Source organism: Hylobates moloch, unplaced genomic scaffold, assembly GCF_009828535.3.
Source record: "Hylobates moloch isolate HMO894 unplaced genomic scaffold, HMol_V3 SCAFFOLD_12, whole genome shotgun sequence".
Lineage (NCBI taxonomy): Eukaryota > Metazoa > Chordata > Mammalia > Primates > Hylobatidae > Hylobates > Hylobates moloch.
In genome coordinates this window covers 81,250,495-81,276,647 of record NW_026652287.1, presented here as the reverse complement: position 1 = coordinate 81,276,647, position 26,153 = coordinate 81,250,495, and the positions used below count along the sequence as shown (strand labels likewise).

Sequence of the window (26,153 nt, the reverse complement as noted above, 5' to 3'; positions counted from 1 at the left end):
TTAAACTTGCACCAGTATGTTATGTATTAATTAATCCATCATAGTGGCATTCAATATCTGTTGAATACATGAATAAATAAATGAGCAAATGAAGACTAAATGAAGTTAATCTCAATTCTTTTCTCATTATTATGTGACAAATTAATTAGTGCTACTTGATACCAAAACAAATTGTAACACAAATACTAATTCTGGTTCTCAATTCTTAATTCAATGCTCATGGAAGTATCATGTGGTCTTCCATAGAAATCATTTTATATGATCACAAAACTAAAAACCAATTTTTAAAAAAGCAGAATAAAAGAGATCAAGGATCTGTCTTTTACGCCCAGCCTCCTCATACATTCAGATAACAGCTTGAAAAAGACTGGTCAATTGCATACTTCAAATGGAAGATTTCTTATATCCATTTAAAAAACATAACCATGTAAATTAGCATGCCTTGGGCTTAAAAATTCCAGGTATACTCTGTTTTACTGTGCTTTGCTTTATTGTATTTCACAAGCATTATGTTTGTTTGCTTGTCTGTTTTTTTACAAATTGAAGGTTCCTGATAACCCTGCCTCAAACAAGTCTATGGGTGCTATTTTTTCAATGCATGTGCTCACTTTGTATATCTGTCTCATATTTTGGCAACTTTCACGATATTCCTTCCTTTCTTTCTTTCTTTCTTTCTTTCTTTCTTTTTTTTTTTTTTTTTTGAAAGGATATTATTCTGTCACCCAGGCTGGAGTGCAGTGGCGTGATCATGGCTCATTGCAGGCTTGAATTCTTGGGCTCAAGCAATCCTCCCATCTCAGCCTCCCAAGTAGCTGGGACCACAAGCGGGCACCACTATGCCCACCTAATTTTTGTATTTTTTGTAGTGATGGGGTTTCACCATCTTGCCCAGGTTGGTCTCAAACTCCTGTGCTCAAGTGATCTGCCCAACTCGGCCTCCCAAAGTGCTGGGATTATAAGCGTGAGCCACGGCACCCACCAGTTCTCGAAATATTTCAAACTTTTATTATTATTATTATTATTATTATTATATCTGTTATGGTGATCTGTGAACAGTGATCTTTGATGTCACTATTGTAATCATTTGGGTGCACCACGAACCATGCCAATATAAGACAGTGAACTTAATCTATAAATGTTGTGTGTGCTTCTGCTCCAACAGCCATTTCCCATCACTTTCCCTTTCTTTGCACCTTTGTATTCCCCAAGACACAACAATATTGAAAGTAGGTCAATTAATAACCCTACAATAGCCTTAAGTGTTCAAGTGAAAGGAAGAGTTGCACATCTCTAAATCAAAAGCTAGAAACAATTACAATTAGTGAGGAAGACATGTCAAAAGCTGAGTTAGGCCAAAAGCTAGGCCTCTGGCATCTAACAGCCAAGTTGTGACTACAAAGGAAAAGTTCTTGAAGGAAAATAAAAGTGCTACTCCAGTGAACACGCAAATAAGAAAACAAAACAGCCTTACTGCTGATATGGAGAACGTTTTAGTGGTCTACATAAATGTGATCATTTAGTGATAAACAATCAAAGCATGCACAAGCCAAAGCATAATCCAGAGCAAGACCCTAATTCTCTTCAATTATATGAAGACTGAGAGACGTGAGGAAGCTGCAGAAGAAAACTTTGAAGCTAGCAGAGGGTTGTTCAGTTCATAAAATTGAAGGAAGGAAGCCATCTTCACAACATAAAAGTGCAAGGTGAAGCAGCAAGTGCTGACGGAGAAGCTGTTACAAGTTATTCAGAAGATCTAGCTACGATAATTGATGAGGATGACTATACTAAACGACCAGTTTTCAATGTAGATGGAACCACCTTCCATTGGAAGAAGATGCCAGCTAGGACTTCCATAGCTAGGGAAGAAAAGTAAATGCCTGGCTTCAAAGCTTCAGAGGACGGGGTGAATGAATGCAGCTGGTGACTTTAAGTTGAAGCCAATGCTCATTCACCATGCTGAAAATCCTAGGGCCTTCAAGAATTATGCTAAATCTACTCTACCTGTGTTCTATGAATGGGACAACAAAGCGTAGATGACAGCACATTTTAAACACACATTTGAGACTTACTCCTCAGAAAAAAATATTCCTTTCAAAATATTACTACTTATTAACAATGCACCTGGCCACCCAAGAGCTCTGACAGAGATGCTCAAAGAGATTTTGTGTGTGTGTGTGTGTGTGTGTGTGTGTGTGTGTGTGTGTGTGTGTGTGTGTGTGTGTGCCTGCTAACACAACATTCATTCTGTAGCCCATGGATGAAGGAGTGATTTTGGCTTTCAATTATTATAACTTAAGAAATACATTTCATAGGGCTATAGCTGCCATAGGGAGTGACTCCTCTGAAGGACTGGGGCAAAACCAATTGAAAACATTCTGGAAATGACTCATCATTCTAGATGCCATTAAGAACATTTATGACTCATGGGAGGAGGTCAAAACATCAACCTTGATCAGATTCAATGGCTCACACCTGTAACCCCAGCACTTTGAGAGGCTGAGGCAGGTGATCACCTGAAGTCAGGAGTTCGAGACCAGCCTGGCCAACATGGTGAAATCTCATCTCTACTAAAAGTACAAAAATTAGCTCGGTGTGGTGATGCACCTCTGCATTCCCAGCTACTCTGGAGGCCGAGGCACGAGAATAGCTTGAGCTTGGGCGGCAGAGGTTGCAGTGAGCTGAGATCAAGCCCCTGCCCTCCAGCCTGGGCAACAGAGCAAGACTCCCTCTCAAAAACAAAAAAATCAACCTTAATGAGTTAGGAAGACATTGATTCTAACCCTCGTGGATGACTTTGAAGGGCTCAAGACTTCTGTGGGGGAAGTAACTGCAAATGTGGCGAAAATAACAAGAGAACTAGAATTAGAAGTAGAGCCTGAAAATACAAATAAATTGCTGCAATCTCATGATAAAACTTAAACAGATGAGGATTTACTTTTTATGAATGAACAGAAAGTGGTTTCTTGAGATGGAATCTACTCCCGGTGAAGATGCAACCTACTCCTGGTATAGTTGATAAGGCAGTTTCAGGGTATGAGAGGATTGATTCCAGTTTTGAAAGAAGTTCTACTGTGGGTTAAATGCTATCAAACTGCATTCCATGCTACAGAGAAATCTTTCATGAAAGGGAGAGTCAATCAATGTGGCAAACTTCATTGTTGTCTTATTTTTAAAAATTGTCATAGCCACCCAACCTTCAGTAACCACTACCCTTATCAGTCAGCAGCCATCAGCCTCAAGGCAAGACCCTCCACCAGCAAAAAGATTGAAACTCACTGAAGGCTTAGATGATCATTAGCATTTTTTAGCTATAATGTATTTTTAATGAAGGTATGTTCGTTTTTTAGACATAGTGCGATTATACACTTAATAGACTTCAGTAGAGAATGAGCATAACTTTTATGTTCATTGGGAAACCAATAAATTTGTGTGACTCTATTGTGATATTCACTTTATCAGGGTGGGCTGGAACTAACCCTGAAATCTCTGTGGAGTACACCTGTACATCATTTTGCAATATTTTGAATAATATTTTGTTAGAATCAATGTAAATAAATGTTGAGAAGAGAATTCTTGTGTAATTTCTTATGTGATAATATTTGTGATCTAAGCTTATAATAAGAAAATATAGGAAGACTACTTTAAGTTGTGAGTGCTTGAGTACAAATAAATAGATTGTTATATTTGGAAATAAGGAAAAGTATTACAAATACATGCATTAAAGTAATTGTTACCTTGGAATATGATTGAACTATAAATCATGTTGAAGTTTATCATCTTTATTTCTATTAAAATCTTGATGTTTATGCTGACAATTAATCCCTCACATTAATTAAGATGTCAAGGAACTATTTAATGGAAGCAAATAAATTAAAATGTTAACAATTGGTTCGGTTTTTGCAAGGTCAGTTGTAAAAGCATGCCTGTTGTTGTTGCTGTCCTTGAGATTAGTGCTTTGAAAATGAGCAATATGATAAATATTCTGCGTTTTTTCATTCACCATTCAGGTGAAATCTCTTGGGGATCACGAGTGGAATAGAACTCAACAGATTGGAGTACTAAGCAGCCATCCTTTTGAAAGTGACACTGAAATGTCTGATATTGATGATGATGACAGAGAAACAATTTTTAGCTCAATGGATCTTCTCTCTCCAAGTGGTCATTCCGACGCCCAGACTCTAGCCATGATGCTTCAGGAACAATTGGATGCCATCAACAAAGAAATCAGGTAACTTCAATTAGTACTGATGGTTTCAAGAAATTAGAAGACCTTGATACTGTGCTAAAAATGTAATTACTAGATCAGAAGCATTAGCCTGAACTGGGAGCTTAATAGATATGCAGAATCTCAGACCTCACCCCATTTGCACTGAATCAGAGTGTGTATTTTCAGAAGATTCCCAGTATATCTGTATATCTCCTTTATAATATTAGGACAGCCTTTGTAAGGAACATACATGAAACATATAAAACTAATGACATTAGTGACAATATAGAAGAATAAGTGAAAGGCAAAACTTTCTCCAGTGAATTTTAAAGCACTTTTTAAATTAAAATTTGCTACTAAAGGGAAAGTATATGTGGTAATCATGTACATTCTTCAAATACATTATATACTGCAGTAAAGGTACCAAATAGTATGCAAATTAATATGCATTAAGATCCCTTAAAATATTTAAACATTGGAGTGAAATTAATTTACCATTCTTTTTGTCAATTTTATGCCATTTATATCAGGGACAGCATGTTTCTTGGAAGTTTATTAACAGTTTTAGAGACTGGAAAGTCCAAGATGAAGGTTTCAGCAGGGTTCAGTTTTTGGTAAAGGCTCTCTTCCTGGCTCCAGGGAAAGGGAAATTGAGGCAGGTGGTGGGAGGCAGAAAGAGAGGGGGTAGAGAGAGAGGGAGAGAGAGAGAGAACATTAATATATTAATTCTATGGAATTAAGCCTCTCTCTCTCTCTCTTTCTGCCCCCCACTGCCCACTCACCTTTACCTTTCCCTGGAGCCAGGAACAGAGAGCCTTTACCAAAAATGGAACCCTGCTGGAACCTTGATCTTGAACTTTTCAAAACAGCAAATTAATTTCACTCCAATGTTTAAATACTTTTAAGGGATCTGAGAGCCTTTACCAAAGAAAGATTTATGGAAGACCTCATGTAACCTCAGTTACCTCCCCAAGATCCTATTTTCAAATACAGTCACTTTGGCCTTTATAGCTTCAACCTATGAACTGAAGGTGGGAGATAAAATTCAGTTAATAGCAAAGCAAATGCTGAAAGCAGGATAGAGTCCTCTTCTCTGCCAGGAACACTTGAAAAAAAAAGTTAATACCTTTAAATATGATAAACTAAACATATTACTACTATTCTTAATAAGAAAAATTACATTTCTGTATTAATATATTGCATGAAAATTCAGATTTTTTTTATTTAAATGGGGTCTCGCACTGCTACCCAAGCTAGTGTGCCATAACTCAGACCTGACTCACTGCAGCCCACAACATCCCAGTGTCAAGCAATTCTCCCACCTCAGCCTTCCAAGTAGCTGAGACTGTAGGCATGTGCCACCATGCCTAACTTTTTTTTTAATTTTTTTGTAGAGACAGGGCCTCTGTTTCCCAGGGTCTTGAACTCCTGGGCTCTAATGATCCTCCTGCCTTGGCCTCCCAAAATACTGGAATTACAAGCGTGAGCTACCACACCCAGCCTCAGATTGTTAATCTTAGTGCTTGTGGCTATTTAATTGTATTCACTGGTGCCTAAAACTTGCGTTTGAAGTTGGGCTGCTACCATATTTTAAACTGAGACACAATTCTTATAGAGTTTTTTATGATTAATATTCTTATGTCAGTGAAAATACGTTTTTCACATATTAATGCTGAAGTTTATAACAAATCAGGCTGATCAATAAAAATCCTCTAGCATTTTGGGGACATATGTGTGAAAATGGGGATGTAAGTATGTCAGTAAATGGGGACCAAATTTATTTGCATTCTTTAAGTATAAAAGTCTTACTATATCTGTGAAACACAATTTAATATTATAGCCTAACAAGTATCTTTATTATATTTTCATTTCAAAGGCAATAAAACGTGGTGATATGAATTATTTCATACTAGATATGAAAAAATGTACTATTACTATATATACCCTAATTATAGATGGTTTTCATTACAATTGAAATTGGACAAATTAACATTTCAAATACTGAGAAATGTTGGCACTCTGATAATTTCATTTTAATTTAATATATGGTTTCTTGAATTCCAATGACATCAGCTTTTTCTGTCATCTCCTTGACTAACCCCAGTGATGAACACAAATGTGTCAGGTAGATGTGTGTTCTTTTGGATATCAACAAACCATTCTCAACTTTTTTTTTCAACTGGTGAACAGGTTTGAAGTCTTTTGAACAATGCCTTTCTTTTTTCTTTCTGGCTCTAGCTAAATCAGTTGGCTTCCTTCTACTATTATTCCAACTACCTATCATCACCCTACTGCACTTTAGAATAGTTTTTTTACCTGTATGACAATAACCATTACTATCTTCTTTCTTTGTAGTATGCTAGTTCTCCATGTAATCCAACCTAACTGCAGCCAGAGGAGACTTTTAAAAACACAAATGTGTTTATGTAATCCCCCTTTTTCTAACCATTCAATTGCTCTTAGGATACAAACCACACTTTTTAATATGGTCTACAATACCTCACCTGTCTCACCATTCTCTAACCATTTACCTTGCCTACTTTCTACCCTAACATTTCACTCATGTTACCCTTACTCACCATGGACAGCTCCTCCATCACTTCTTCAAGGAAGGTAGTACTGTCTGTCAGCTCTTTACCTTCACTAGATTGTAAGTTTTATACAGGAGCAAGAAATGTATCTGGCTTTGCTCACCTTTATTTGTAGGTCTTAGCACTTCGCTTGATATTTAGAAAGTGCTCCATAAATATTTGATTACTCTAAATAGAAAAATAATGTAAAGCATAAATATTAACTGAATAACTGAATAACACTTTCTGAGGCTGTTCAGCTAATGGTTGAATTTACCAAATTAAGTTTGAAATCAAGTCTATATTCTTGTGATATTTATTTTCACCAAAGAGATCAACACACCCTCCATAACAACGTATTTCTCTTCAGTGACTCAGCTTTGTAACATTAGGGTAGTAATTTCTAGTAACAGTCTTGGCCAGTAGGTTAATATAGTTGTTTATTTGTAAGAAATTTTAAAAATACATGAAATGAGATTATATCACGTTTAAAAGAAATAGTCTTCTTGATTTAAACCAGGTGATCTGCTAATAACAACCAGAATTTTTCTGTGGTTAAGATTTTTCTTCTTTCATAAACAAATCTAGCCATTAAAAAATGCATGTTTTCTGTCTTCACAGCTCACTGATTCAAATTACTTCAAACTCATTTGCCACAGCAATGTTCATTCATCTGTGCTTTTATAGTTAGCTACTGTTTTCTGTTAAATTAAACTTCAATCTACTCTCTTACCAAACTTGTTCCTCTAGGTTTGGCTGTCTTGTACAGTTTATAGAATACCTAAAGTTAATAACCAAAATTCCTGTGTACAGCATAACCATGTTACATCTTACCAGAAAAAATTTCTAGGAGTCATTTTTCTACTAAGTGTTTTAAAAGTACAAAATGTCTTCTTTTTTTTTTTTCATTTTTATTTTTTGAGGGTGAAGATAGTTTTTTCTTTCAAATATGTTTTAAGCTATGTTAGTATGTACTATGTTGCTTGATTAAACCTTTCTTTGGAGTTCTGACCTTGGGGTGAAGTTAAAAAATGCATTTATGAAAATAAACTTTGAGAGTAACAGAATTCCTGTTCTTTTTCTAAGTGAAAGATTATAATTAAGTGTAAATGTGCCTCATAATGTTTTAACCAAAATGAATCTTTGTGAAACATATTTGATTAGATTTTAAGTCCATAGTTTGTAAGATTTTTAAACAGCCTGTTAAAATGACAAAGATCACTTATTCCAATGACATGTAAGTAGACTACCGAAATACTTTCTGCCTGGCCAGCGAACACATACTACTTAAAAACTGAAAGATTTACAGAATGGTTAGTGAAGACACCAGCAGTGAGTTAATAATCAAAGAGCTGGTGAACATATAAAAACAGGTGAGTAAATGTAGCTCAACTTCCCACAGTAAACGTAGACCAGACAAGTATTTCATATTCAATAAATTTAGCAAATAAATTACATTCTCCCTTCTAAATATGTAAAAAGAAACCTTTGAAGTGATCATAAACTTGAAGGTATGGGTTCTGTATAAGAGGGGATCACAATAAACCATTTGTAATTAAGAACAAAATAGCTCAGGAGAATTTTACGACCCCCTTATCAAACTATACTGGTACACAATTTCATTATAACAACATACAAAATGTATATAGATTTAATTCAGGATTCAAATAGGATTTTTACACGACCTAGCTAAAGCTCTTTCTTATTTGTGCCTTTGTAATAAATAATTTATATACTTTTTTTTCTTTTCTCACTCTGCCACCCAGGCTGGAGTGCAGTGGCACTATCTCGGCTCACTGCAAACTCTGCCTCCCAGGTTCAAGCAATTCTCCTGCCTCAGCCTCCAGAGTAGCTGGGATTACAGGCATGCACCACCATGCCTGGCTAATTTTTGTATTTTTAGTAGAGACGGGGTTTCACCATATTGGCCAGGCTGGTCTCGAACTCCTGACCTCGTGATCCACCTGTCTCGGCCTCTCAAAGTGCTGGGATTACAGGCGTGAGCCACCACTCCTGGCCTAGTTTTGTTTGCAAGTTACTTTTTCATTATTTATGTATTCATCATCTATGTATATATTTTCACATTAGTACCTTTTGTGGTACTTATTTAAAGGAGGCTTGGCTAAGTATTTATTAATATTAAGAAAAGACTCAGGGTTTTATTTGGCTAATTATGAATGACCATTTATTGAGGATACTATCATAACTTTTCATTAGGTAGGAGGTAAGATTCAATGACTTTGAATCTTATGAGGCTTATTTACACGTAATTATAATCTTTCACTTTTTCTAAGTTATTGCTAGTCCTTTGCCATCTCAAGGCTGAGTTTCTAAAGTCTCTTTTATTGGTTCCTGAGGTCAAATGTAAGATTAGGATTAATGGTAGAAATTAACTAGGTTCAAGATTTTTAAATACTTTTAGCAGGTGGTATTATACAAAGATGGTAAAACTGAAAGTCGTCAAGAAAAAACGTATCATTTGAAAACAATTTTCTAAATTGCAGCCAGGAAGTCCCTGGAATTTACTGAAAGTTACACTATTTAGAGAAAAAAAAAGATGAAAAAATTAGATTTGATGTAAAATGTTCAAGAATAGTTTCTATTGATTTATTACGTGAATTCCAATGATCTTTACAGCAGCATATAATGGATCCGTATTAAATTATATATGGATCAAAATTAAACTGTATCTTTCAGGCTAATTCAGGAAGAAAAAGAATCTACAGAGTTGCGTGCTGAAGAAATTGAGAATAGAGTGGCTAGTGTGAGCCTTGAAGGCCTGAATTTGGCGAGGGTCCACCCAGGTACCTCCATTACTGCCTCTGTTACAGCTTCATCGCTGGCCAGTTCATCTCCCCCCAGTGGACACTCAACGCCAAAGCTCACCCCTCGAAGCCCTGCCAGGGAAATGGATCGGATGGGAGTCATGACACTGGTATGGTGATGTGTCCAGAGAATCTTTGCCTCCTGTTAAGATTAATGATGCTTTAGCTAAAACTTAACTGGGTGTTCGTTCTAGTCTAAGTACTTTCTGTGTATTTTATTATTTATTTCTTTTCTTATTCACAACATCCCTATGTGATCGGTACATTTATGAATCCCATTATGAGATGAAGAAATGGTAACCCACACAGGTGCTGTAACTTTCTAAGGGTCAAACAGTAAGTCAGTGGTAGAGCAGAGATCTAAATAGCACATTATAAATTTCAATGAATTGCTAGGCATAGTGGCTCGCAGCTATAATCCTAGCGCTTTTGGAGGCTGAGGCAGGAGGATTACCTAGAGGCAAGGATTTCAAGACTAGCCTAAGAAACATAGCAAGACCCCATCTCAAAAAAAAAAAAAAAAGAGAGAGAGAGAAAAGAAAAGAAAATGAAAAGAAAAAAAATTAGCTGGGTGTGGTGGTGGTCTGTACCTATAGTCCCTGCTACTTAGGAAACTGAGGCAGCAGGATCCCTTGAGCCTAGGAATTTGAGACTGCAGTGAGCAATCATGGCAACACTGCACTCCAGCCTGGGCAACAGAGGGAGATTCCTTCTTGAAAAAAAAAAAATAAAAAATATATTTTTTAAAATTGAATGACTTAGACCATTAAGTACATTTTTGCTGATGGCATACTGAGGAAATCACTTTGGACTCTGTGTGTGTGTGTGTTTTAACATAATAAGTAACAAAACTTAGTATTATAATTGCTTCAATACATCAAGATAGAGTTTTATAACTTTTCAATATATAATATAAATTTCTTGCATTATTTGTATTGTTAAGAGCCATAAAAAGCAACAGCTACTAATTCCTAATTTTCTTTTAGACATTATATTCACATTTTTACATATATATATTAATTCCTTATTTCATTTATCTTTATATTTGGGATTAGAAGATGGAAGCCTAAATTAGGAAGTCCCCTGAATGCAACTGAGAAAAAAAATCAAATTTCCCCATTCTGATATATATATTATAAAAATATATTTATTAATATATAATATATATTTCATTATAAAATATATTTCTTTAAATATATTTATATATATATAAAACCTCTGGAAAATATGATTGCGATGACTACTGAATACCATGATGTTAGTCATTTAATTCTCATGGCAAAACTGGAAGTAGTAGGGCATTATCTCAACAGAGAGTGGAGGTTTTGAGAGTATAAATGAAGTGTCCATATTCAACACAGCTAATAAGTGGAGCTGGATTTTTCCTCAAATCTGCCTAATTTAAAGGCATGTACTATCCTGTCTTTTTGTTTCTGTCATTACCTAGAAATATAGTATGTTGAAATGACACCAATGATGATTAAAACATTCTGAACTGTTTATGGAGGTAAAATTATGATTTTGCAATGAATATGTATTGGCATACTTACAACTGTGAGACTTCCAAGCCATAAAACTTATGTAAAAGAAAAATTGTGATTTTTTTGGAAAAGGAAACAGTTACCTCTTTAAGCGGCTGAGTCCACTATTTTCTGCTCATTTCCAAAACATCCTACTAAAAATATTTTTTTAATAGAATAGACAATGGCCAACTAGAACAATGCCCAGCTAATCAGAACTGATTCCACTTGGATGCAGCAGAAACTTTTAGCCAATGTACTGAGATATACTAACCAAACATACTGAACTACGTTGTGATCTGCTTATTTTAGAAATTTAGGAAGCATTCATCTGATTTTATTCGTTAAAAGTATTATTGTCTCTTGCTTAGTTTCCGCATGTATAAGATATGCTACATAGTATTAATGAGCAACTTAGTACCAAAGCTACAGTAAGAATCCTGGACCACAGAATAAAATTTAGTCAGCATTCAAGGCAGGAATACTTTGATTATTTTTGTACTGCTTTTATTTCTGACACTTTTACAATACAGTTTTATCCTTTTAAGTATTTTTATAGACATTAGCATCATAACTCTTGATAGTGCTATTATTTTCATGGCAATAAAATAATATTTTTATAATCCTTTAGATGTGATTATGATTGTGTGTGAGAGAGAGAGAGAATGATGCCAGTTCTTTCATGAATTTTCTTGAACAGTTAGTCATAAATAAATCAGTGGAATATGAATATTATTACACTATAATTAGAGTACTGAAAAAATATTTAGGGCATTTTTGGAAGAGTAAAGAAATATTTAAAGTGTTTGATATCTAAGTCAGAGAAGCAAGAAATGAAATCCAGGAAGTCCTTAACACCTAATATAATTCTGTCACCAATTGTATTATTTTTATAGTAAAACATGGGTAATTTTTTTAACCTGAAGAAAATATTGTAGGAAAAAATTTGTTGGATATAATTCATGGTTAATATTCAGAAGAAGATTAGAATTTTTAGGGACAGAAAATTAGAGATTGAAAAGATATTGCATTATTTGTATTATTTAACAATTTACAAACATTGCGGTAATTTTTCCTGATAATAAAGCATACTCACATTTACTTTTACCTCACAACAAATCCATAAGCAAAAAATAACATGCTAGTGATATCTAGTTAGACTATTGAATGGGGTAAAATCAACACATTTCCCAACAACAAAAATGCAAAACATAACGGAAAAGTTTCACAGAAATTGTTTTGCTTACATTAGAAAAATGAACGAAGACATTAAGTGAATAAGGTTCACTTGAATCATAAAAAACAACTATTTTAAGAAGTTCTAAAAAAGAGTATTGACAAGAAAGCAGCAGTCCTGGAGCTTTTGGCATTTGTGGGACAGAGAACGATTTTAGGATGCCAGAAATTTTGAGATCCCTCAGGAACAGCACATCTGCTCAAAGGAAGCCCAAAGCTCTGCATAGACTGGGGCAAAAACAGGAGTTTATAAACTCCTTGTATATGCATTGGATCTTCATTCCCAATAATATTTTCTTGGAAATATGCAGTCTCATTTACTTCTAGCTAGTTCACTCTTCTAGCTAGACTCAATCACTCTAACTCATTCCACAGTTTCTCTTTCCCAGGGTCCATGCCTCATATCCAATGCCTGTACACACCACACGGCCCCATTATGGAAACAAGCCTCTGACTTATGTTACCTGAGAAGTTCCCTCTCTAAATTTAACTACCAGGAGGAGTGCTTCTATAATAATTAAAAGGCATTTATTTAGAAAATAACAGAATGAAGAAATAAATGATAGTAAAGTTGTAGAAACTATTTAAAATTGTAACATGGTCAAATGAATGTTAATTCTTAATTAATTCTGTTTTATGTTGTTTTTATTACTGCTAATCACAGCCAAGTGATCTAAGGAAACATCGGAGAAAGGTACTGTAAATAACTTTTATATCATTGCAGATTGAATATTGTTTTATTCTATGAAAGCTTTAAAATAATATTCTCTCTAGTCGAATGTTAATAAAACATTAAAAAGTTGAGAGTATTTAAAGTGTATTGAATTGTTTAAATTTGATTATAATAGAAAATACTTCAAAGATAAAATTGTTTATGTTTTCTGGAGCAATAATTAGATTATAAGAACTATTATCCTGTTTTCCATTGACTACTTAAACCAAGGATGGTGTAATTTGATATTTTAATATAAATATTTATATTTATTAACATACAGTAAAATGTTTTTATATTTAGTATACATAATAAATAACGCTCATTGTTTTAAAATATTTTATTATTATTATTTTGATAGGGTGAGGACAACAGATCAGGAGACAGCTGTCAAAAAAAGATAGTTTGTTACTCACAGTTCCCAAAAGGAGAGAGTACTCTGTGCCTCAGGACAGCACCAGGGCCAGTCAGGAGGCAGAAGGAGCAGGGCAGAAGGCTTTCTGAGGTCTGTTAGGGAAAGGCAAGACAAGGCAGGGTAAACAGGTTTAGGACGGATAGCTTGATTAATTTTGTCTGGCCCCCAGGGTGTAGGGACTCTGTCTAGTTGTCTCAGCCTGGCCCGCAGGTGATTAGGGCAGAGGAATATTGCCTCTTGGAGAGTAAGAGCCAGACAGAGAAGATGATTTAGAGTATGGGCTGTGAGTTGTTTGGTTTGCATATGAAAGGTGTACTTACAGGCGAGTGGTGTGCTATTTCCAGGAATTAACTATCCTTAGAGATAGAGGAGCATCCTCTCCAGATGCCAGAGCATCAAGAATGTGCAAAATAAAACAATATGATTGAAACACTGCTTTTCTGTTTGGAATGAAATCAAGAGAATAAATATGGCATATGGGAAACAAAATGAACTGAAGTTCTGATTCACAAAATGACGTCTTATTAGATAATTGAGTATAGCTTGCACTCATGGGACATCAGATAAGAAAGATTTCAAAGATTGAAACTACTATTAAGTGCAAAAATCTATTCTTCAGCATCTTCAAGATTTGGTAGTCAGCCTACACCCAAACACTGAAACACTCCTGGAACCAGACAACTTTTATTTACTTTAAAAAAAAAAAAATAAGGGAATCTATATTAAACTTACATGGCTTGAATAGATGAAATTACCATTTTCTTTTCTTGGGCTATTATCTATCTTCCTATAGCCTCTTCTCCTTAACACTACCAGTTCATTCTTATTTACCAGGTATAATGTCCTTATTTTGTTTGACCTCCATCACCTTAAAAGGACTATAAAAGTTTAATGGGTGTAAGAAACAGAAAGGTAGGATGGAAGGTTCTATACGAAAATGTAGTCTCAAATAGTTCAGGAAGCAACAACGTAATTTGTGAGAAAAGTCATGGAAAGAAGGACCACAAACTAAAAAACCTTGTGTATCAGGGGAAGGAGGTAAATACATGATGGTATTTACACTTCAAAAGAACACATTAAGCAAAGTATTATATCACTTCCATTTTATTGATGAGGAAATTTAATATTAGAGCAGGTAAGTAATCAGCCTATTTACTCAACATTTAAGAGAAATCAGGATTCAAATCCCTCTCTGATTCCAAAGCTCTAAGTGATATTCAGAGAAAAGTTTTGTATATGATGTTTTTAAAAGCCGTTATTGGGAATAAGTATAGTTTAGCTGGCAGGGAGGACAAAGAGGGTATTTAATAAGGTGTTTCAGAAGCAAAATTCTGACAGCAAAAATGGCCATGCTTAGCAGAAACCATCAGAGAAGGGTCTTGGTGGGATCACGGAACTGTGAAAACACTAACATATATTAGGAATAGTTGAGAAACACGCTTAAGAGTTTAGCTGGGGTGTGGGTTTGAAAAGGTTTTCCATAGCATCAGAATCAATCCGAAAGCAGTTATTGAAAAAGATTCTCCTGATGGCAATATGCTAGTTGAATAGAGCAAAGGAATTATATAAAAATACCTACCTACCTAAGCTGTTAAAAGGAACCTAAGATTGGGTGACAAAAGTCCTGACAATTTCATGAAGTTCCTCGAAGTTACAAGGTCTTTATTATAAATAAACACATTTATGCATAATAGCTTTACATAAAAACAAACAAAATATTTCCCCAGAACTTTAAAAAGTTTTGTTGAGCCATCCTAAGAACGTTTTTCATCAGAACTCTCAAAGCCATATGTCTTTAGCTGTGTTTTCTACAATCTTGGTCTCTCCATATTGTGATACACAATGACGCCATGAAAAATATGCAGCATTGTTGTAAAAACTACTTCTCTACAATTAACTTGACATTGGAAAAAAATTTTAAGTTACAGCTCTATATCTTGATCTCTGACAAAATGGATAATATCCTGAGTCATTCTGGATTCTGTACTAAATTTTTCTTTAAGGAAATCCCTCCCATCTCATCTTCTTTTGGTTTTTGGTATGTCTTTGCCAGTTTTCCCATCATGGTAATAAAATGAAACAGTCTGAAAACATTATCATCTTACCTTTTATTATTCTCACTTTAAAAAGAGTTTTTTTCTTACAAACCACAACTCATATTTTAAACACCCTGTAATAAATTTCATGAGGCTGACTGATTTAAAACACTTTATCTGATAAAGTGATATTTTATCAACTTCTCATTTCAAAAATCCCTACTTAAAAGATGTCTTTATTATGTTAGCCTGAGTATGTATAATGCTATATTTTAGTGAATTGTTCAAATGTGTGTTTAATACCTTTTTGCAAAGAGTTTATATTCTAAAGTTATAAAATATCATAGATCAATGTCAATAAACACTATAAATCAATAGTCAGCAACTAGTTGATATATGGCAGGGGTGTCTAATATTTTGGCTTCCCTGGGCTACATTAGAAGAATTGTCTTGGGCCGCACTAACACTAATGATAGCTAATGAGCTTTAGAAAAAAAAAAAAAGGTCCATGCATAAATCGTTTTAAGACAGTTTACTTATTTGTGTTGGGCTGCATTCAAAGCCGTCTTGGGCTATATGTGTCCAGCAGGCTGTGGGTTGGAAAAGCTTCATCTATGGTGTTTATTAATCAAACATTTTTGTGTAGTGGATCTGTGATTTTTTTAATTTTAATGTGTCCACTTTAAATATCTGTGAAAATCAAACTCTTTAATGGGAATTTATATATGTAAGACTTAAATATCCCAAGTTTTGTTGTTTTATTTTGTATTAAAATTACTCCATAGCCTTGCTGTCAAGATTCTCCATTTGTATCAATTTCAACTGAAATTTAGAAAGGGTTTATTTGAATGTATTGTTTTTGCTTCTAGATTGCAGTTGTGGAAGAAGATGGTCGAGAGGACAAAGCAACAATTAAATGTGAAACTTCTCCTCCTCCTACCCCTAGAGCCATCAGAATGACTCACACTCTCCCTTCTTCCTACCACAATGACGCTCGAAGGTAAGACTCTGCAGGCACACTGCACATTGAATGCCCTCCTTCCAAAAATATTCCTCTTCCTTCATTGTTGTCGAACAGACTGCTTAACAATTTACATTATTTGAGCCAGAATTCTCCAGCTTCCTTTTCCCAGTATCACTTGTGAAATAACCAAATTTCAATTTCGATTTAAAATTTGTATTTTTAAAATTAACTGTATCTTTGTGGTCTTGTTATTGGTCAATATAGATAAGAATAGTTCTTCTATTTTTAGTGGATCTTTTCTATTAAAATGAAATCAGGCTAGAGGAATGACTTACTAGAAATATTAACAAAAAACTAAGGAGACTCTAGGACAAGATCATAAATTTGGATTGCAGTATAAGCGTAATTAAAGTCTGAAAAGTTTTTGATTGTGCCTTTTAGCAGACAAGTATGTGCACCCTGTAGGTGCTGCTGCTGCCAGCAATAATAACTCCTCAGTCAGAAAGTTATTAGAAAAGAAAAAAAGTCCTTGGCTAAAATATTAACGAAAAAGAATAGATGGAGAAATATGTCATTTGTCATCACAACTCTTTATACTGCCTTATCCATATGCATAAAGCACTGCAAACAGATCTCTATAATCACCGATGATACGAATATACCTAAGCATGTAGTTTATATCTGAAATGTATCTTCTCCTATTGTCTCATCAATTGCAGCATCTGTAGACACATAATTGATATAACCAAATATAATGACTTAAAGATTAATACTTCAATAAAAAATCTGTCTTCTAGATAGTACGTTTTACAATAAATGCTTTTAAAATTAGGACTTTCTGTGTTGGCAGTCATTTATTTTTTCCGATTATTTTTTATTGTTAATGCGGAAAAATCAGTTACTTCAGCTTCAAAGTATTACTTCTTTCACTCTCCTAAAAAAGAGTATATTTCAACATATAAAAGCTATTGCTTTGAAGGTTAGGGAATGTGAGTTCAAATTAATTTGCATGAGTAAGTAAAAGTAAGTAATTTATCATGGTGTTATAAAATTAACAACTATAGAAACTAATAGCAATGTCTATTGATCCCCTCCTATTAATACAGTGTCAAATATATTGACCAGAAATTGAACCTTAACCAACTGCTTGAAAAGCATTTCAGTTTAACATGTATTTAAAATAATATTTGAGAACTCTAATTAGGAAAACATATAAATTGATCATGAGGGTACATGGTTTGTTGCTTCCAGATTGCACCCAGATGATTTTAAATTAACTGAATTTGGCTCCAAAACTGAGAGAGGGAAAGATGGCTAGAGGAAAATCAAGTAAAACTGTAGATTCGAAGAGCAGCTTCAACTTCACAATTAGTTAAATTTCAGTTCCTTGCTGTAGGTCATTATGTTTAAGATTAGAAAAACAGACTCTGAGAAATAAATAGATAATGGATCAAGTGCTCAATAATAGAAGGCCATTTATCATGCAGTTGATAACTCAGCCTACATTCACTGATTAGTTTGAGATTATACCAAAAAAGTAAAGAACAAAGGCATTTGGAGCAAAAATAAATTCCTCTTACGGAAATTTGGAGGTTCAGGGCCCAAAGGCTGAAAAAAAACTGTACTTTAGTATCTTAAAAGGAAACATGGGAATATAGGGGAAAAAACGACATTACAAGTTTGCTTGTTCCTCCTTTGGTGCATTTATGAAGGAAATGACTTTTATGTACCTTGTGGATGTTGCATGTATTTTCCTCTTTTGTGTTTTGCAGTAGTTTATCTGTCTCTCTTGAGACAGAAAGCCTTGGGCTTGGTAGTACCAACAGCAGCCAAGACTCTCTTCACAAAGCCCCCAAGAAGAAAGGAATCAAGTCTTCAATAGGACGTTTGTTTGGTAAAAAAGAAAAAGCTCGACTTGGGCAGCTCCGTAAGTATGCATGTGTTAAGACTTTCCACTGCCACTCATTTTAGTCACGTCACAGTACCCATCTATCTTTCATTTCATTTCATTGCTCTTCTTTTCATTTCTTCTCTTTTCTACCTGACAAAATTTATATTTTGATTAGCTTTAAGTGTTCAATTTAGCTGAATAATGCTTAATAAACTTACAGTGAAAGAGTATTGTGAACTTTTCAGTCATTTTCTCTCTTTATAACAATAGCTAGAATTTATTTAATGCTAACTCTTGTGACAGGCACAGTTACCTACAAAGTAAATGTTATTGCTATAAACCTTATTTTATTAATGAGTAAATAATGTCTTCGTAAATCGCGTAACTGACATATTCATCGTGGTGCCAATGTTTCAAAATCAGCTTAAAACCATTGAGTATACTGCCACTTAGAGCATGAATGTGTATAAAAGCTTAGCTATGTAGGTTTAAAAGTTTTTTGTAGAAAAAATTGATAAGCCTACAAAAAATTAAAAAGAATTTTTTAAAAGTTGGAATAAAGCTTTATAATATGTTACATAAAATGTAAAGAACATGATATTTTTTTTTTTGCTTAAAACTATCATAGCTTCCCCCAATAAACTCTATGGTGTATAGTTGAGGGATGGATGTGGGGAAAAGAATAGGGCAATAGATATTGTGTTATAATTAGTTATTGTCAGTGACTAATAGAATAAAAATATAGATCAGTATATTTGAAATGGTACTACTTAAATATATATTTAGAAATAAGCAGATATACATACATGATACATACTTACATAATTGTCTGAAGAATATGTGATATTTCTGAAATGACTATATATATCGTTCACTTTTTGGGGGTTGTCTTTCTATATATTAATTTTTAGAGTTATATTATTGGGAAAGAATTAAACTCCTGCCTACAATGGTAAGTGCTGAATGGAATAATGCAAATTTCTTAGTACATCCTTTGGTTTCTCAAATAGAGGAATAATTACTTGCAAGGAATACCCAACTCCAAGACTTAGTTTTCTGCCCTACCATCAAAAGAATTTCCAATTGCGATATTCATGTTTGCAGATTTATGACTATAGTATCCAAAAATGTCTTTCCTGGCTTCCACAGTGTGAAACCCACACAAAGCATCAGAAGCTACAGGCAACTGATATGCGGCCAGTGTGTGATTATATGTTCTCCAGCAAAGGAATTAAATCTTTTTGTATTCCTCTTTCTCAGTAGAGGAACTCTTTAGGCTATACATAATATTATTGCATGAGGAAAAAAGAGAGACACAGATTATTTTGTATTGAAAATATACATGCCAGACATTATTTTAAAATTTGCTTTTTCTTATTTGACAACTAGTGGTTGACCAAATGATCTGTCATATCCAATATATTAGTGTCAGTCCCTATAGTGTGGGTGGTTAATTATTTTTGGGTATTAATTTTGCTAACATCATAATCATATTTATTTATATTTCAGCATATATATTCATCTTAGTTGCCATAATTGACACTTTACTTTTAAAATGTATTTAATTGCCTTTATCACTTAAAATTTTCTATTTTTATTTCATATTTAACTTTGATGAGAAATTCCTAAATCATTAGGAATTTTGCCAACAATATTCTATCAAAATCAGGGTATGCAAGATATAAGTTAAAGTCTAGAAAAGTATAGAACCTTTGAGAAACTTAGCCTTTATTACTCATTTTCAGTGACTGTGTGTTTTAGGTCAGAGCAGATAAGAATTAACTCAATTACTAGTATATTCTCATCAACCCCACCAAAGTCAGAAACTAGCAATAGTTAATTCAGGTCACAGTTTATACTGGGAAAGTTTCTGAGCTCTGAGTAATATTGCTTTATTTTACAGAACAGCAGAGGTAGATTGTAAACAAAGCCAGAATCAGTAGCATGTCAAGGACTGCAATATGGATGAGGAAGACAGGAGCAAAATGCTATACCTATGAAACTAGATAGAAGCTACATAAATGGTCAATCAAAGCTTCCAGGAAAAAGAACAAAGTCTTTATTGAAAATAAGACTTGAAGAAATAAAAATAAAACATAGGTATAAGCAGGTTCCAGAAAACCATATTTGCACCAAAGGAAATGATACATGGGTCCCATTGATACTTTAGTTAAGGGCCATGAATTTCAGGTCTGCTTTGGTCCTAGAAGGGGTATCCAAGTTGTGATGGAAAGACCATGCAAATTTTTCAAACCCAGGGACTACAACCTAGTACTGCTTATTCATGCATTTGAGGAACCTAGGGAAAAATCTCCAGTGATTATGATTTTAATGTCTTGATCTGGAAAATTCTAAAACACAGGGGCATTGCCAATGTTCTTTCTTCTACCAGTAAAAATAGAACTAGAAAATAGAATAGTATGCCAAGGAAAGAATTATGGCAAAGAGATGGTGATGTCAAAGTACCAAATTTGAAATTCTGAACCATGTGCTAAGATTTATAACTCTTAAAAGATTTAACTCAAAAGAGCAGAGACACATGACTTAACTTGAAAGTAGCTATACTACATGTCTATAAAAGAAATATGGTGTGGAAAGGGAAAGCTGTGTAAATGAAACTATGAAAATGTTTCCTTGGTTCTACCAGAAATGATGAACAGCAAAGGAGGTGTTTGTAGTAATTCACAAAGGAAAATGGAGAGGATATCTTGTTTGCTTTATATAATAATTTGAAATGCTAGAGTAATAACATAGAGTAATAACATAAACTTCATATAGGAAAGATCAGTCGATGTGATTGTATGGATAACTCCTACCCATGAAGAATCAAACTCAATATGTACAACAATATGTCTGTTCTTACTAATGTGTTACTAGCATAGACAATATCAATATGGAAACCCCAAAACTCAAAGGAAACAATGTATTGAAAAGCAACTGAATAAACCTAACAGAAACCAAGCAAAATTATTTTATTTTAAAATTCTCTTATGACATCCTTTTCAAATGGTTAGTTCACTCAAATTACAAAAGTAGGATGGAAAAAGCTGTAGTACTAATAGGAGATTTCAAGTTTTTGTATTTCTTTTGAAAAATTTATTCTGTTCCTACTAGGGTTTACAGTTCTTGTTCAGATTATTATTACTTATAATGTAGGAGCAAGATTTCCAAACTGAAATATCTATCAGTATATGGGCAGAAGATAAATAGGAGTGGTATAGACTCAAATGAATCAGTGAGCATTTGTTCTTCCATGTAAAGCATTCAAATTCCATTTATAAGTACTATTCAGGAAAAATAAAGCCTAATATGAGCCAAGTTTACCTGAAGGCCACAGTTGAATATAGGGAAACTCACCTAACAGAGGAAGCATTCCTTCTAGCTTACTTGGGGAACTGGTTTTAGAGTCATTCTCTCTATTTCTTTGTATTTTTGTTCATTGTTTTTTTTGGTTTTTTTTTTGACAGAATTTCACTCTGTCACCCAGGCTGGAGTGCAGTGGCACAATCTCGGCTCACTGCAAACCCCGCCTCCCAGTTCAAATGATTCTCCTGCCTCAGCCTCCCTAGTAGGTGGGATTACAGGCACCCGCCACCATGCCTGGCTAATTTTTATATTTATAGTAGAGATGGGGTTTCGCCATGTTGGCGAGGCTGGTCTCTTAACTCCTGACCTCAGGTGATCTGCCCGCCTTGGCCTCCCAAAGTGCTGGGATTACAAGCATGAGCCACCATGCCAGGGCATTCGTTGTCTTTCTATGTCACAAATCCCAGGATGAAAAATTAAATAAACATGTTTGGTTTGTATCCCCATGACAACAGGACCGATATGTACTTCTGCTGACTTCCTGGAACATAGATTTGGCATGTAATAGCATCCTGCTAAGACTTGACAGCACAATGACCATGATCTCTCCCCACCCCTCAATTTATGCATCCATATGCAACGCATCTCTGATATTTTCATTATTGTTCAAATATGCTCGTGTCTAATTTACACTTTTAAAAGCTATCACTTGATCTTGCCATTATCTCCAAATATCGACTTATCTTTACCCTGCATTTAATGTACAAGACTGAGTTGTTCACAACTACTTTTTTCCTTCCTCATCTGTCAATCACTTTATGACCTACCACAGCATCAATTCCAAACACACTGCCACTGAAACTCTAGAAATAGGTGCAGTCTTAACTAACATGGAAAGGTAGTTAGGACACCAAAGGCTGTGTACTGTCAAAGCAATTCCAGAGGATGGTAACACACAATTATATTTATGATGATGTGGGTTAAGAAGCAATGTATCTGAAATGGGAGTTTTCTGCCTAAAACAGATATGAAATGATTTGTTACAAAAATTGGAAAGTGAGAATATGACAAATAATAGATAGAAGCAAGTGGCATCGACATGTAAAAGCAGTGGCAGGAATGCCATCCATCAAAATAGACAGACAATTGGAAAAATCACCAAGACCAAAGTGAGAATTACAGGATCTATATTGTTATTTTTGTTTAGTAACATATAAATTTAGAGAAAATGAATGAAATGAAGATTTATCTGATGTGAATAGAATATTCAAATAAGTGGAACCATTCAAAAACTCATTTTTGTTTCTATCTGTTTACTTGAAGAGAAAGAGTTCAACCAGAATATAGGCATTACCAAGAGGGCATTTATGACCCACAGTTGAGGAGACTTTTTTTTTTTTTTTTTGGTGGAGGGAGAGAAGACATAGACAATCCAAAATAATTTATTTATTCCTACTTTCAGTGAATAGACATATATTGAATCACTCTTAAATGCAGAGTACCAATTATGGACTTTAGGAAAATGACTAAGACATGGCTGTTGGCATTGAGGAATTTTCACTTTAGCAAAGATAGTACGTAAACAAATACAAACCCTATACTTAAAACTGGAATTTCACTATGTTTTTGGCCCAGAAAAGTTTTATCTGCTACATTGTCTGTCCAGTCAGAACTAGGAACAGTGGCTATGAACCCTAAGATCAGTGATTATGCATAAATAATTGCAGTCCTGACTAGCTTGACTTTTAATTTTATCTGAAGGCATTAATCTATTTTGAAACAAAGTAAATTAACCTATGTTAAAAATAGCCATGTCAAACTAATGTCCTTTGTTTCTTTGACAACTTTACTTAGTAACAGATAATGAAAGGTGGTGAGCAAGCCATCACTCATGACATCCCTGGGGACAAGATGTCAAAATGTGGCCTGAGTGATGGAACAGTTAGGTGGGATTTATAACTGGTTAAATAATCCTTGCCCACTGATGAGTGGAGTAACGTTACCTTGGATCAAAGTTTCTAGCGGCATGATTAGGACTCACTCTGTTTTTTTTTTTTTTTTTTTTTTTGAGACGGAGTCTCGCTCTGTCGCCCAGGCTGGAGTGCAGTGGCGCAATCTCGGCTCACTGCAAGCTCCGCCTCCTGGGTTCATGCCATTCTCCTGCCTCAGCCTCTGTGAGTAGCTGGGACTACAGGCGCCCGCCACCACGCCCGGCTAATTTTTTTGTATTTTTTAGTAGAGACGGGGTTTCACCGTGGTCTCGATCTCCTGACCTCGTGATCCGCCCGCCTGGGCCTCCCAAAGTGCTGGGATTACAAGCGTGAGCCACCGCGCCCGGCAGGACTCACTCTGTTCTTGATCAGCACATCCAAAATCACTTAGATATGAATGTTTACACAGCTGAGGTATCTGATTGATGGATTACTAATAAGGGGAGGAATCCCAAGTGAAAAGATTAGTATTACCCCTAAATGCTATCCCCCCTACCAAAAATAAAAAAATAAAAAGAATGGATGTAAGGGGGATCTAAATTCTCCTACTCTAAAAGTATAGCTCTTGGAAGCAGTTTTTAAAGAAAAAAATAAAAAATTCACGTGACTCTAAAGTCAATATTGATTAATAAGTTTAGGCCACATTAATAAACGTAAGAGTTGATATGAAAGTTTTTTCTACTCTGCTATGATAAAAGAACAGCCAAGCAATGGAATCCATCCTGGTTACTGTACTTTTAAAGGCACATCATCAACCTGGAGGAAGGTTGGAGGAGAAAATTAGGCACCTGTGGAGGATTGGAATCATGTTCAGAGAACATACATAAATGGTGTGTTTATTCCCTTTGCTGACCTACCAAATAGCTGATCACAAAATTTGAAGAGTTATTCTGTATAAGAGCTATTGTCCTTTTCATTGCAAGTAAGGATACGAAACTAGAACCAAAGTATTAAAGTTATACAAAATTATTCTTCATGTCAATGTAAGAAGGAACAGTGGGGTGTCAGAATTCCATACAAAATGGGCTGGCTTTTGAGGTAGTGAGTTATTTGTCACTTGGAAATTGCCGAGCAAAAGCTAGGCAAATACTAGGAAGAGCTGTTGTGGAGAGGATCCAAGCATTGGAAAGCTGATTGGACTGGATGATCTTTAAGATGTACTTCAACCCTAGGAATCCCGAATCTGTGAATCTCTAACATTTAAGTCTTTTCTCTGGCAACTCTTCTTTATACCACTCATACACCATAAAATATTTACTATGAACATAAATTTCTGCTTTTAAGATTACAGACTTCTAGAGCTATATGCCTAAAAATTCTAGAAGATACGTGAGGATCATGTAGTTGTCCACATTCTATACATATAGAGACTGAGATGATTTCAGAAGGCAGAGCAGCTACTTAGTGAGAGAGTTAATAGTGAATCCTGGCTCCTACTTCCTGGTCTGATGCTCCGGAAAGGAAACTCTTGGGACTATTTCAATCAAAAAATACTTCATTGAGTTCCTATCCCTGTGGAACATGTGTGGGCACATAAAGAAATTAAAAATATGATTATTTACTTCAAGAAGTATATAACATCTTGAGGATATCCCATATAAATGAATAAGTAATAACTCAAGGCAACAATAAAAAAATCACACAGAAACATTATAATTTTTCTAATACAAGATACAGACATAATGTTTGCAGAGAGTTCTGGGTTAATCTTTCTCTGCCTGTATATGTTTGATTCCACTAGGATCATCTAAGTGCAATCTTCCTACGTATATGAAAAGGTGTAAAGGTAGAGTTTCAAACGGGACCTATCTTTGAGAAAAGGGTATTGAAACTATGTGAAACAGCAAGCTCCATAGAGAATGTCATGGAAATGGTGTTTTCTGTGGTTAAATAGGAAGTGGGTACTGGCTGGGTCAGAAGCGTGATGCCAACTTATGAAGCAAAGGAAATGATTAGGACTGAAGATCAAGTTACCCAGCCACAGACAGATTGGAACTGCAGAGATCGGGAGGCAGCATCGTGAAGCAGAGCCAGCCGCAGAAATAAGATGATCTGAGTTCCAGGGTCAAGCATTCGAGCAGTAGTGAGAGTTAAGGATTAGAGCAAATGAGCTCTATTCTCCAGGGGCGTTTGTCAGCTTAGAAAAATGATGATAGTGTATGGAGAAGAGACAGAAATAGTAAAACATTTACTATTTCTGGGGAAATTATCTGATCCATACCATCTTAACACACTTATTTGTTTGCCACCTGAGAAACACCAACTCTTTCGAGTCTTCAGAGAGCTCTATTAATAATTACTATGAAGAAAAAAGAACACACCTGACCAACTTAGCTGATGTCAATAGTGAATGGTTAGGATAAAGAAGAGGCTATTGACAGGCATAGCAAAAGGTGAAACAAATCTAAGACAAAGAGATGTTCAAGACAAGGGAGTGATCAAATGGAGCCAAAACAACAAAGCTATGAAAAAAAAATAAT

General features: G+C 34.8%; 1 protein-coding gene across 17 annotated transcripts in view; it reads left to right on the top strand.

Moving 5' to 3' along the window:
* The window catches only part of PPFIA2 (PTPRF interacting protein alpha 2), a 497,171-nt gene that overhangs the window by 397,889 nt on the left and 73,129 nt on the right, over positions 1-26,153 (top strand). For all 17 annotated transcript variants that reach the window (XM_058424785.1, XM_032170842.2, XM_058424778.1 and 14 more), the window contains 5 exons: positions 4,008-4,228; positions 9,475-9,712; positions 13,023-13,052; positions 16,391-16,521; positions 18,258-18,412. In XM_058424785.1, the coding sequence (XP_058280768.1) occupies positions 4,008-4,228; positions 9,475-9,712; positions 13,023-13,052; positions 16,391-16,521; positions 18,258-18,412 (775 nt within the window). The remainder of the gene's footprint in view (positions 1-4,007; positions 4,229-9,474; positions 9,713-13,022; positions 13,053-16,390; positions 16,522-18,257; positions 18,413-26,153) is intronic.